Here is a 14,498-nt window from a genome sequence, read left to right on the forward strand (position 1 = left end):
CGATGGAGGGGTGGAGGCAGAAGGAGAGGATTAAATAAACAACAGAAAAACGACAGCCACTAATGAGTCATGGAGAAGCTGGTCCACTAATCATTAAAATCCAATAGACTTGTTGGCCCACACTATGGATGGGAAAGCGTGTGTCTGTGTGTGTCTGTGTGTGTGTGTGTGTGTGTGTGTGTGTGTGTGTGTGTGTGTGTGTGTGTGTGTGCATGCAGGGGGAGAAACTGCAGGTTTCAGGGGTCCATATGTCCATGAGGTTTTTAGAGGGAAAGAACAGATGATGAGAGACAGCAGGCGGTGATGAGAGAGGTGAAAAGAAAAGATCAAGTGTGTGTGCGTGTGTGTGTGTGTGCATCTATCATCCTGCCTGTCTGTGTTTGCCTGCATGTGTGTAGTTTTTTTTGCTGCATCAGTGTGTCTGTATGTGTGAGAGTGTATGCACACTCAGTCCAGTGAAATGGTCGGTGCTGCAGGGATACAAAAGGGGGCCTGCAGAGGTAACGAGCAGACCCAGCCGGAGGCTCCCGTTAACTCTTTACATGAACCACGAGCGACAAAATCTGCCTCCGACTCTCATGTGGCACCTTTCATCCACAGTCCTGGAGGTAAAACTGCAAGAAAGAAAGTGCCGGAATCAGGGGAATGTCGTCTGAGACATGCAGGAAGTGCAAACTAAGACCTTTTATCGCTCGTTTTCAGATTTAAACCCTTCATTCAGGTTTATTTTCCTTCCAAGCTGTCAGACGGTCATGTAATCTGACTGGTTATAGATCTAGTATATCTAGATATCTATCTAGACTTTCTGGAGTTTTTCTTAAAGTTTTTTCTTTGGATTTTTGTTGCTTTTTATCTCATATTTAGCTAAGTTCTTTTGCATGTTTTCTGTTTACATCACTTCATACTGATCGATGAACCATTCAGGCATAAAATGATTCCTAACTCAAGTTATGAACCCAGGTTTTGTTGACACAAAACAAACCTGCAGAGAAACTATTCAAAGGGTACACTCAGACCAGCTGGTTTGATTCGAACCCTCATCCGTTCGCTCGTAAAGTCCGCTTCGTTTGTGGGAAATGTGAACACTCAAACGAATTCTGATTCAGATCAACCCAACAGACGCCGGCTTCAGATCATTTCAAGCAGACTGTAAAACAAAGTGCATTGTGGGTCTGGCAAACAGCACCACAGATAAACACAAGCGGCTCTGGATGGAAGAGTCAAGCAGACCTCTGGGATCTGATGCAGCTCCGTGTTTTCTTGCCTGTAGCGGAGAATGAGACACATTTTGCCCGATTTGTTTGAGAAGTGTTGCATAAATAATGAATCAGACAGACTTATTGCCATTGTCTTTCAGCAATTCACAGACTAGCAACTTGTTACGGTGATATGGTACTGAATAATAAAAATAATAATAAAAACACTGAATAATAATATAAAATTAGAACTACAGCTATTTTACAATTATTTTACAAATAAGGTAAGGCATGCAGAGAAATGAACATATGTTCAAACTTTTCTTTTTTGTTAAAAATATAAAATAAAAGTAAAGGTAAAAGTAATTTCATGTGTAGACATGCAGATATGTACAGTATGAACAGTTAATAAGTGATTAATGCCATCCCACACTGCACAGAGTCCCCAATCGGACCGCGTCTTGAGGACTATCCCGATGTGAAGGCACCAGAAGTTGGACCGGAATGAGCTCGACACACAGGGAACGACAAATGACAGCAACAGGCGAAGTTCATCGCAACTTGTCATGATGTTTGTGTTGCCTAAACTACTGTTTTGTAGTTTGGTTCCCCGGCGTCTTGTTGCTCATTTTGCTTCCTGTTTATTAGCTCACCTGGTTTGATTTACTGATTCATTTCCTCGTTGTTTCCCCTGTATTTCTACCCCTTGGTTTCTGTTCTCCGTTGCTGGTTCATCGTGTTTTGATTGTCTGTAGTTTCCCATGATTTTTGGATTAAATGGGTCCCCACACTTCCACGTACCATGACAGGTGAAACGCAACACGTGGGACGCAACAAACAACATCAGCATCGCGCTCTCAGATCGCTTGTCTCCAGGAAATGTTATTGGTTCTGATATTGGAGAGAATTTAGGTATTATTACTGCAGTACTTGTTTTAAAAACAAGTTAACATCCTGGTGAACATCATCGTTTCATGTCGGATCTCGAGGCTGATGCAGAAAAACTCCCGTTGTACTTGAACAGTCAGTAGAGCCGTGCGACAGCAACAGAGGTTCAACATTTTTCAGCTTTTCTGTGTCGCTTTGTGCACGTCTACGTGAACAAGTGGCGCCTGTCGCTTTGCTGGAGGAGGAGATTTTCACCACATCGCTCAACTTCCACATGAAATGAATGGAGAACAGGCATCGTTGCCTCCATGCGTTGAGCCCATTATGCAGCGGTGTGTCCTTACAGTGCAACAGATTAACAGGACCTGGAAGTCCTGAAGAAATGGCAACAGATCCAGTAAAGACCTGCATCTGGGACCTCAGCAGAAGTGGTCTCCATGAAACGGTGGCAGTCAAGAGGCCGTTCCTAAGGAAAGGAAACTGGGCTGAGTTACACCAGGAGACGCTGGACCTGGAATGAAAACCAGGAAGCAGTGTGAGATCGTCTGGACAGAGAAGAAGAGAACACAAGGCTGGAACAGCCAATGAAAGTCCTTTAAAGAAGTCTGGATAAGTTTTCTGGCAGCTCAAGACTGAAGCATGTTACTTGAGTCAGATGTAAAATAAATCTGTGTGAAAAAAACCAAACTTTCTATGACTTTATATGGCTTGGCTACAGTCGACCAGTGAGACCTGATGGAGCGTGCGTCATGTTTTTATGTATCTCGGTTTCTCTGAAAGGGAGGGTTAAAAGGTCAGCGAGTTGCTTTCTTTTGGTCTCTGATAATCCCTGCTAATCCACGTCACAGATGAGTCTGTGCTATTTGCTGGTGTAATTACGTGGAAGGAGTTTGCGTGGCAGGTGCTGGTTGTGGATGGTGTGTGTCGGCAGAATGTGATAAACAGTTTGACACTTGGAGTTGCAGTTAGGCAGATTTTAGCTGGTTTGTTCGCAAACCAAGCAGCTGTTTCCATCCAGTCCGCCGTCGGTGTGTTCTCTGCTGCTGCACCAGCTACACAGAAGCAGTGAAGTTACACAACACCATGCAGAAACCCACCTGACTGTTTTATTTCTAACCTATAATCCTGTTTTATCTCCATCTGCAGTTAGAAAACAGTACAGATACATGTGAAGTGTTGCCAGGTTGGTTTTTTTCACCCTGAAAATGAATAAATAAACATTCTCTAAAGCCACACAGCAACAAGCCTGACGTGCTGTTTGGATGAAGTAGCAACGCTTCAAATGTGTCTCTTGTATGTGTGTGATCGTTTTATTTGCATGGAAGATGAACCAGTTTGGAGACTCTGCGAGTCGCTCGTGGTTCATCGCTGGTTTGGATGCCATGCGATGGGGAAACAGTCGTGCATGTTGTAGTGGACGCAGGTTAAAAGTCTGAACGCCACCACACATTGTTAGTAAATAGTCTATTACACAACAATAGAGGAGAAATAAATGATTTCCTAACGCAAACTGGACTGTAGTACGACTGAAATTAAGAAGTGAAATACTCAAATGAAACAAGATGAGACATCTGAAATCTGCACACGCTCCAAAGTTCCCTGTTTCTGTTAAAACACTCAATCATTCATGTGTGTAAACACTTCTGAATTCCCAACAAAGCTTCACTCATTTAGATGTTTCTGTTACTTTTGTGAGACGACTAAAAGCCGCTCATTAGGACTTGCTGTTACTGCTGTTACGTTTCTCTGCTAAAATAAAGATTTTCAACCAAAGCATGAAAATCACCGTTCTGGTGACTCAAAGACGACGTCTGTGTGGTAAATTCTGCTGGAAGAGCCTCAGCAGAGGCAGGCATAACATAATAAACATGAGTCGACTTGCTGGTTAAAACATCATTTGTTTAGGTTTCAAAAGGTAAAAATGATTTTCACAGGGAAGACATTAACTAATTTAATGTTTCAGTGTAATTTAATTAATTTTAATTCTAATTATTTTTCTTTTTTTTTTAACTTTACATCTGCATGAGTTGTTGAAACAGCAGAAAAAAGTAAATGAAATTAGTAATAAAATTATTTTAAAAATTAGAGGAAAAAAATAAAAAGTGAAAATAAAATATCTGACAAAGACAAAATGATTAAATAAAAGAATTCAATTAAAAAACTAAAAAGTAAAATAAAACTAATTATAGTAAAATGACTGATAATTTTAAATGACTACAAAAAATAAAAAGATTAAAAAGCGGGTTTAATAATTCTAAAAAATTCTAATAAAAATGAAAAAATAAAATAAGTAGAGTGAAATATAAAATAATAATATATTACATTAATGATAAAATTATCAAATGAAATATAATTAAATCATTAATAAAAATAAATCTAATATAAAATGATGTAATAAAAATAAAAACTGAACGAGCTGGGAAATGTGTGGGATCATCTGGCACCATCTTTTTGGTTGAAAGTGAGATAAATCCGGCTCATTCTGACCGTACTGGGGTTTGTGATGCAGCCGACGCTCACATGGAGTCTTGTGGCACTGATACAGAAAAGATGCGGGCTGGCAGGAGGTGAGCATGAGGGCAAGTGCACAGCAGCTCTGTCCCACATCACAACAGCAGGAGTCCTGTCTTCCCTTTCTTTCCTCTGCTCCGCAGAAGCTGCCTCCCCAACTTGAGACAATTCCACGATTGTGTGGTCCCTCCACCCCCACTGGGTTTTTTTTGTTATTTTCTTTCCTTCTTCTTTTTTCCCTCAGAATAGCGGAGCTGCGTGGACGTGGAGGGGAGTGGGAGACAGGATGTTGCATAAGCTTCATTGACCAACTGTTTAGTTTAACGACACCCTGGATTTGCTTCCCTTCCTGCGTCATTCTGATTCAGCCTCTTGTCACGTCACATGTTGGTGCTAAAATAATTCATCTGAAGTATCTGAATAGAAATAAGGCTCACATGCACACGCAGTGTGTGGTTTTACATGACAAAAAGTTTACTGTACAAGACAAAAGAGCACACATTACATAAGAGTGTGGATTGTAAACAGTTTTCTGCTTAGTTTTTCATGTTTGGAGAAAGATGGTTTGACCTTCCACAGACATCACTGATCTGCTGCTTCTTCACAGAAAATGCTGCTGAAGAAAAACTGTGGAGGGAAAACAAGAACCATGAAGATCCGGGTGAGTTTATGTTTATTTTTACTTCTAATAAAATTATACTAATGAAATGAACAGAAAACAAGACGAATGATACCAAATGTTTGCTCTTGTGTTGTGTGTTTTGTGTTTAATATATGTTGTATGTAAGTAGGTATGTGACATTAAACATTAAAATCACTTGCATTTATGGTTCTTATGTATAGGTTTTAATTATATCCATAATTTAAAAGAAATCTACATTTCATAGTGAAAAAAGTATCTTTTAACTGTGAAAGTTTTTTTTTCTTCTTAATTTTAAAACCAAAAATAGAAATAAAATTGTATTTGTTGAAAATAGCAAAATTCCCACAGTAGATATTTGTCAAAAATTCAATTTTTTCATGTTTCAAAAGATTATTTGAGGCTCAAAAGGAGTTTAATTTAGCTGGACTGAAGGTTGTGGACCGCCACATTAGAGTAATAACCTGAAAGTGAAAGTTGACTTTTTGGGAGGTCAGATTATAAATGTAAACTGGTGCTGGTCACCAAACCTTCTTGTATCAGCTGAAATGTCTTTATTTACTTGTGTATTGGATACAAGCATTTTCTGGGACCTTTTACATAATTGTATGGTAAAAACTTTGCATACACTATCTGATTCTTGTCTGCTTCCCTCTGGTGGACACCATTTGCACTACAATCATTTTGACATATCGCACATTAAAACTTTTTTCCAATTATTCTCTATTTCAAAGGGCCAAATATTAAAATTGTATATATATATATATTTTTTTTTTTGTAGGTTCGACTCTAAAGGGTTAATTCAGGTTGACAAATGAAACATCATTCTTTGTTGGAAACTGATGGAGAAAACAAAAAATGTTGGCTGGTAATGGAGTATTTAATGTAGCAGCTGCTCTTTTCTCATAAAAAGATGATAAAAGCTAAAAAATGTTCAGGCAGATTTAATATGGAGATTTTATCCCTAAACATACATGTTCTATTTTCCTGTACACTACAGCAGTGGTTCCACTCGCTTGTAGTGGTTTCTGTCCAGAAACCAGGACAACAAAGAGGCCCTCTGTAGCTGAGATGTAGCATTAGCTGTCTAGCTACCAACCTGTCAACAGAAATTAATTAAACGTTTTCAGTCATTCATATTCAGTCACTGTTTCATCCAGTTTAGGGTTGCAAAGAGGGTGCAGGTGAGAAGCAGCGTCCTTCCAGCACACAGGGTCAACACAGAGACAAGCAACCATGCATGCTCACTCACATGCTCATGTTAGCATTGCTAATCTAATACATGTGTTTTTGGGTGGTGGGGAAACACCTGCTTACCTGGAGGACACACACAGAGACACACACATGCACGGTGAAGAACAGGCAAATTCCACACAAAGAGACTGAGTTGACGCCACACCACCATGCAGCCTGATCTGCTTCTCATTATATCAAGTCAAGGATTAAAAACAGCACGGATTATAATAATTATTAATAAAAATGGACATTTCGCCAGTTAGACTCCAACTTTCAGAGCTGAAGTGAACCGATGGTGGTTTTAATCACATCATCACACAGTAAAGATATTCACCTGCAGCTCTGAACAATTAACAAAGTCCTTTCCACCTGTTTTATTTTACTGTTTGTTTTACAGCAAACGGTAGTAAACATAAAAGAAATTTCATAAACACAATAATATGAGGAGAATGAGCTCGACAGATGTTTAGATAAAGTGTTTCTGCATATCTAGGCATAAATAAGTAGATACGGACTGATTTTTGTCTCAAAACTCTGTTAAATATGTCAGCTTTACTGATAAACTGCTATAAAGTTTTTTAAGTTCGTTTTCCTCATTATGAAGGTCAGTTAAATGTGATGCAGCCGTTACCATGGAAACCAAATTGATCAGCCTTCTAGCCGTCACATATCAATTAGTTAAATGTGTTCGTGAGCTTTGGACAAACTTTTCATTGTTCCAGTTTTATAGGGAAATTTCTGGATTACAAACAGGAGCACAGCCAATAATTCTACACAAAACCAAACTGCACAATACAAACCGAAACCTGCGCGAACCACACGATATAAACCGCACCCTGCACGAACCACACGATATAAACCGAACCCAAAACCAAACCACGATACAAACCAAACCCTGCGCGAACCACACGATACAAACCAAACCGTGCGCGAACCACACGATACAAACCAAACCCTGCGCGAACCACACGATACAAACCGAACCCTGCGCGAACCACTTGATACAAACCGAACCCTGCGCGAACCACACGATACAAACCGAACCCTGCGCGAACCACACGATACAAACCGAACCCTGCGCGAACCACACGATACAAACCGAATTCTGCGCGAACCACACGATACAAACCGAACCCTGCGCGAACCACACGATACAAACCGAACCCTGCGCGAACCACTTGATACAAACCGAACCCTGCGCGAACCACACGATACAAACCGAACCCTGCGCGAACCACACGATACAAACCGAACCCTGCGCGAACCACACGATACAAACCGAACCCTGCGCGAACCACACGATACAAACCGAACTCTGCGCGAACCACACGATACAAACCGAACCCTGCGCGAACCACACGATACAAACCGAACCGTGCGCGAACCACACGATACAAACCGAACCCTGCGCGAACCACACGATACAAACCGAACCCTGCGCGAACCACACGATACAAACCGAACCCTGCGCGAACCACACGATACAAACCGAACCCTGCGCGAACCACACGATACAAACAGAACCCTGCGTGAACCACACGATACAAACCGAACCCTGCGCGAACCACACGATACAAACCGAACCCCGCACGAACCACACGATACAAACCGAACCCTGCACGAACCACACGATACTAACCGAACCCTGCACGAACCACACGATACAAACCGAACCCCGCACGAACCACACGATACAAACCGAACCCTGCGAGAACCACACGATACAAACCGAACCCCGCACGAACCACACGATACAAACCGAACCCCGCACGAACCACACGATACAAACCGAACCCCGCACGAACCACACGATACAAACCGAACCCCGCACGAACCACACGATACAAACCGAACCCTGCACGAACCACACGATACTAACCGAACCCTGCACGAACCACACGATACAAACCGAACCCTGCACGAACCACACGATACAAACCGAACCCTGCACGAACCACACGATACTAACCGAACCCTGCACGAACCACACAATACAAACCGAACCCTGCACGAACCACACGATACAAACCGAACCCTGCACGAACCACACGATACTAACCGAACCCTGCACGAACCACACGATACAAACCGAACCCTGCACGAACCACACGATACAAACCGAACCCTGCACGAACCACACGATACTAACCGAACCCTGCACGAACCACACGATACAAACCGAACCCCGCACGAACCACACAATACAAACCGAACCCCGCACGAACCACACGATACAAACTGAACCCTGCGAGAACCACACGATACAAACCGAACCCCGCACGAACCACACGATACAAACCGAACCCTGCACGAACCACACGATACAAACTGAACCCTGCGAGAACCACACGATACAAACCGAACCCCGCACGAACCACACGATACAAACCGAACCCTGCGCGAACCACACGATACAAACCGAACCCTGCGCGAACCACACGATACAAACCGAACCCTGCGCGAACCACACGATACAAACAGAACCCTGCGTGAACCACACGATACAAACCAAACCCTGCGCGAACCACACGATACAAACCGAACCCCGCACGAACCACACGATACAAACCGAACCCTGCACGAACCACACGATACAAACTGAACCCTGCGAGAACCACACGATACAAACCAAACCCTGCGAGAACCACACGATACAAACCGAACCCTGCACGAACCACACGATACAAACCGAACCCCGCACGAACCACACGATACAAACCGAACCCCGCACGAACCACACGATACAAACCGAACCCTGCACGAACCACACGATACAAACCGAACCCAAAACCAAACCACGATACAAAGATGTGTTCATGTCATCCAAGTTTTATTTGTATACCTGTAGAATTAATTGCACAGCTAATCCAGATGTGTTTACATCTGGATTAGCGTGTCACAAACATGAACCTCAGACGATGCTTTTTTTTTTAAAATGCTGTTTGTTTCAGAGGCAGACGTTTTAACTCTTAGTGCCTTTGACTGTGTTGATGATCTGCCGTCTCCTGTTTGGAGCAGCCAGATATTTTTACCTGGAAGCTGGTTGTTTCATGTGGCGAGCAGCGAAACATAAAACAACTTTCCTGCAGCTTAAATGTCCAGTTATCATGGTGCTGCACAGCCAGACATGTCTTCTTCCTGGGGTTGAATAGAAACGTTGAATAGAAACGTTTTTCCATGGAACCAATCACATTAAGCCGTTTGTTAGTTTTCTCATGCAGCCTCGTATGAAGTCATCCTGCAGTATCAGTGATGAATAATCAATGGTGTTTCCTCAGCATCTTGCTGGGAGCATTAATATGCTTCATAAAGGGCAACTCCAGCTTATTGGCCTGTGAAGCATCTGGTGCGCTCTCCTCTGCCTCTTAACTGGAATCAATAACAGAAAAGTCTGTATGAATAAAATCTTTAGTGTCAGCTTTCTTGTTTGCCCTGCAGATCGCTGCAGGCCCAGAGCTTTGAAGCAACATTGTTTATTTTCTACATCTTTGGTGGTAGATTAATGAAATTATAAGAGCGTATAAACACATGCAGATGCTGCACATGCAGGCAGCCCAGCATCAGGGTGTCCATTACAGCAGCGATAAGGTTGCTCTGTTGCCCCGTGAACCGCCAGGCCTGTCCTGTCGCCAGCACCTTGATCTCCATCCAACTGCATACTGGGACTGCATCTGGCTTCGCCGTTTGTTCCCATGCCCTCCTCGCTGCAGAGCCGAGCACGAGATGCCTGAAAACCTGATAGCTCTGCCGGGATTACTAATTAAGGCTGAGAAACAAGAAGCTTTTTCATTTCTGGCTCAGGTTTGTTTGAGCTCCATCAACAACCTTCTGCAGCTTTTTACTGTTAGTGGTCTGGGTGGTGGGCTGCACAGCATCGTAACCGCAAAACTGTTTTCCCAGGACTGAGTCCCGATTGATCCAGTACTCATCTATCAGCTCCACGCCGAGCTGCATGTGTGTGTGGGGAGTGTTGTTTGAGGGAAGCTTGCTGAAGGATGGACTGGAACAAGCCGCAGCATCTTGGCAGAGCGGGGCCCTCCAGAAGGAAGCTCAGTGTGGCGAGAGAAGTGACGTTATCATCACATTGTGTGGGATGGTGTTAGTGGAACCGCATCACACACTGGCTTATGTGTACACACACACACACCAACTGTGGCGGTGATGAATGCTCCAGATTCAGGACTGTGCAGAAGTCTTGAGCCACTTCTCTTCCAAGCTTTTAAAGTGGTTTTAAGCAACAATTCTCCAGTCCTTCTCAAAGTTTCATCGCAGCTGTTTCACCTACTGTCGGCTGAAGTGTGATCTGAAGGGATCTGTCAAGAAGTTATTCAGAGGGAAGGAAAATGGGTTGAACAGGCAGAGGTTTGACACCAGAACTGGAGTGAAAACCAGTGGCTGGTGGTCTGATGGACCGATGGATCCCCCTTCAGAACCTGCAACCTCAACGTTATAGAAGCAGTATGGGATCATCTGCACAGAGAGAACAGAAAGCAGAAACATGCTTTGGAAAAGTCCTTCAGGATATCTGGAGAACTATTCCTGAAGACTACTTGGAAAATTGGCAGAAAGCTTCACTACGAGGGAGCAAATTTTCATTTTTAAGTTGTTTTTTTTTTTTAACATTATCTGCAGTATTTTCATTGATGTTTACACATTCCAGCATTTCCTGTTTTCCTGACAATCTGTAAACAACTAAAGAGTTGTGCACGCCGCTGTCTGCATCAAGGTTTCACATGATGAGCAGAAATATGTGGAAAATGGAGCTGAGGATGATCCGAGTGAGTGGCGATGAGAGGTAGCGCAGAGGAGGAGGGAGAGGAGGTGTATGTGGTGTATTTCCAGGGATGGAGTCATTTTCCATTTATAGCCGGCCGGCTGCGATCTGTGGAGCTCCACTGAAACACACAAGTATTACTCATTCTGCTGCGTTCTCACTGGTGGAGCTGGTGGTGGTGTTGTCCCCGTCAGCCGTGTCTGCAGGCGTTGCGTTCGCAACAGCTCGTACATTTTACTTGAAGCGAGCACACAGCGAGTGTTTGAGCCATTCGCATCGACTCGCTCTCATCTCCCTCTTTATCTCCAAACCCTCAGTTTCCTGGACACGAACCAGAACCGACACTGGATCTGATGGGGGGCCCTACATTTCAAGCATTCAAGCATGGAAGTAGTTGCAGGAGTTAAGGAGGGTAATGGTGGTCTGTGTGTGTGTGTTTTAAGAGGAGGGGTCTTGTGGAAACAGTGGGGAAACAAAGATTTGGTGCCGTCGGTGCTCCTGGGGCCTTTTCCAGTCGGAAAAGCAGGCAGGAGCGATGGCGTCTGGTTGCAGCTGCTATAAGGCGTGGGCGGCGAGGACGGCGATGAGTGATGGAAGAGAAGGAAATGGTGCAGATACGGACAGAGGACTGAGGAAACTGCTGCGTGTTCCTTTGGTTTTGATTAAGGTTAATCACCTCGATGTGACGCAAAGATAATTTGGGGTCAAACAGAACAAACACGTTAATGCAGCAGGTTATCGTTTCGTCCTGAGGTTGGATGTGTAGATAAGCCACAACTTTCATCTGTAACCATCAGAAGCAGTTTATAAACACCAAGTCTGAGCGCCTCAATAACAGACATGGCAATGATGCAGTCAGTAAAAAGATCAGCTGATGTGGGCGGAGCTTGATGACTTGCCTGAACTAGCCTTCAGTCATGAGAATAAAAACAACACTAAGGTTAAAACTTTGAGTTTTACTACATAAAGGTGCAGAAAGTAATAAAGTTAGAGGTCAGTAATTCATTAAAAATGGTTTCTGTTGGTATGAAATCTCTGTTATGTTTATGATGTTAGAATGAGACATGTTTATCTACTACTAAGAGCAGCTGCTATATTTGTGCCACCATTTTAACTACGGTGTCTCTGAATGGACAAACAGCTCTGTATGTGAACTTAGAATCTCTTTGCTTTAAAACGACAGTGTTGGCTTGGTTTGATGGGCGCTAGAGCACCGTTTGGGATAACTATTGCCTTAAAAGGACCATAGAAGAAGACTTACACAGTGTTGAAGTTCCTGTACACTGCAAAAACTCCGCCTTAAATAACAAGAAAAAAATATATCCACAAATGAGGTAAATGTTGCTTAAAAAAAGCTAAATTATCTGCCAACAGAATAAGAAAATTTGGCTTGTCAAGACTTCCCAAAACAAGTAAAAATACTCTTAAAGAAGAGGAATTCTCTGGCATAAAAACTAAGAATTATCTTACCTTTAAAAAAAAAAAAGAAAAAGCATATGTGTACTCAATTTAAGATTTTTAATCTTACTTGGATTTCAGTTTTTACAGTGTAGTGCAGTCATATCTGCATCTGAGGCCACTGGATCCACTCACACATGAAAACACGTTTATGTCTCAAGGAATTTTGTCCACTGACAGCCACCATTCATTTATTTTCATTTGTAATTTTATTGCCCATCTTTACCACTAGATGTCAGTAATTCTTTCATGCTGCACCTTTAATTTAAGCTTTGACATACGGGGGATATAGTTCCTTCACAGTTCAAAGACGCAAATCTACAAGTCAAACGTTGGTTCAGATTAACTTTGTAAACTCAAACATAACAGATTAGTTTAAACCTCAGCGAGCAGTAGACATGTCTACGTCTGACTTTAAACATGTTTAAACATTTTCTAACCCAACAAAACGGGACAGAAAGACGATTAGGGATTGGTCCAGTTTCAGCCATGTGTAGCTGAACGTCTCAAAGACCAAGGGGATGGATGTTCAGGAGGACGTGGACTAGTCTACTTCCTGTCACCATCCAGGGTGTCTCCAGCTACAGATACCTTAGAATACAACCTGGACCTGACACATTTATTACCTTTCTCCCAGTTTACCCAGTTACTGGTCTCTCTACACCAGCGGTTCTCAACCTTTTAGCAACACAGTATCCCTTGTAAAAAAAAGTTCAGCCAAGTACCCCCACCACTGAGAAGTACTTTTGGTTAACAAAGAAACATGAAAAACATCACTTTGTCATTTAGTTTATTAAACTTTAACCGTGCAAAAAAATGACAAATGTTTTGTACATCTCTACTACACTTCAACCAGGACTCCATCATTTGTGTCGTCAAGGCAACAGTGACTGACGGATATGATTTGGCTCGTAACGGGTGGGGTTCAAGTTATGTCTGAATGTGGGATTTTGTGAGGAATAAAATGGTGTAAGTCCAAATGTAAATTCCATTTATGAATGTACACTTACATTTTTTGAAATATATTAAATATTTAATATAATTATATATTATTTTATTTTTAAGGCGATTTTAAAGAAAACATTAAAAAGTTTTTAAAAAATGTTAAATTAAAAAAAAAAAATTTCACGTACCCCCTGGAATGCCTTGAAGTACCCCCATTTGAGAAACACTGGTCTACATCATGGTTTCATGAACTCCGAGCTTGAACACACTGTCTCTAGTCCCCTCACCGAAGTCCTGCAGGGCCCAGTGATGAATTATTGATTATAAAGAGGAAATTATAGTAAGAGAAACCCTGTAAGGTAGGACATGTCTGCAGGGTTCTGGGGGGGGGGGGTTAACTCCAGCCTCCCACGGCTGCATTTTGTGTCTTGTTCTCGCTTTGACTCTTAAATGTCCATCATCCTGCAGATGTGAACAGGATGACTGAACATTTACTGAACGGCGTCCTGATGGACGACTTCCCCTCCTGCTCCTGGACCAACTTTCTGCTCGCATATGGTGAAGATCTTAGCAGAGTTCACATCTTTTATGTTTACTGAAGCTCCTTCCTGGACTCTGATGTCTCCCAGCTCTCACTTTTTCCTCCTTTAAATCAACATTAGTACACAGGACAGCTTTAAGTTGTTTTGGGATTTGTTGCTGAGTTACTGCGGCTCGGTTGTCAGTTATTGATCCCTGAAGATGTTGGCTGAAGTCATAGCAACACCTGTAGCCCCCACCACGTGGGATACTTTTTTTAAAAAGCAGAGCGGTGGAGTTTGTGCATGGAACGAGCTTCTCCCAGACTTCA

The 14,498-nt window shown here is 42.6% G+C and overlaps 1 protein-coding gene across 2 annotated transcripts in view; it reads left to right on the top strand.

Annotated features, from left to right (window-relative positions):
• Window positions 1-14,498, top strand: part of LOC306772971 (uncharacterized protein) — a 36,520-nt gene that overhangs the window by 16,945 nt on the left and 5,077 nt on the right. The window contains exons 4-5 of one of the 2 annotated variants that reach the window (XM_079262643.1): window positions 5,203-5,256; window positions 11,563-11,696. In XM_079262643.1, the coding sequence (XP_079118769.1) occupies window positions 5,203-5,256; window positions 11,563-11,652 (144 nt within the window). In that variant the 3' untranslated portion in view covers window positions 11,653-11,696. Of the gene's footprint in view, window positions 1-5,202; window positions 5,257-11,562; window positions 11,697-14,498 lie in introns of those variants that run through there. The other variant, XM_079262642.1, reaches the window with a different exon arrangement.

This window comes from Telmatherina bonti (assembly GCF_933228915.1).
Source record: "Telmatherina bonti genome assembly, chromosome: 22".
Taxonomy (NCBI): Eukaryota; Metazoa; Chordata; class Actinopteri; order Atheriniformes; family Telmatherinidae; genus Telmatherina; species Telmatherina bonti.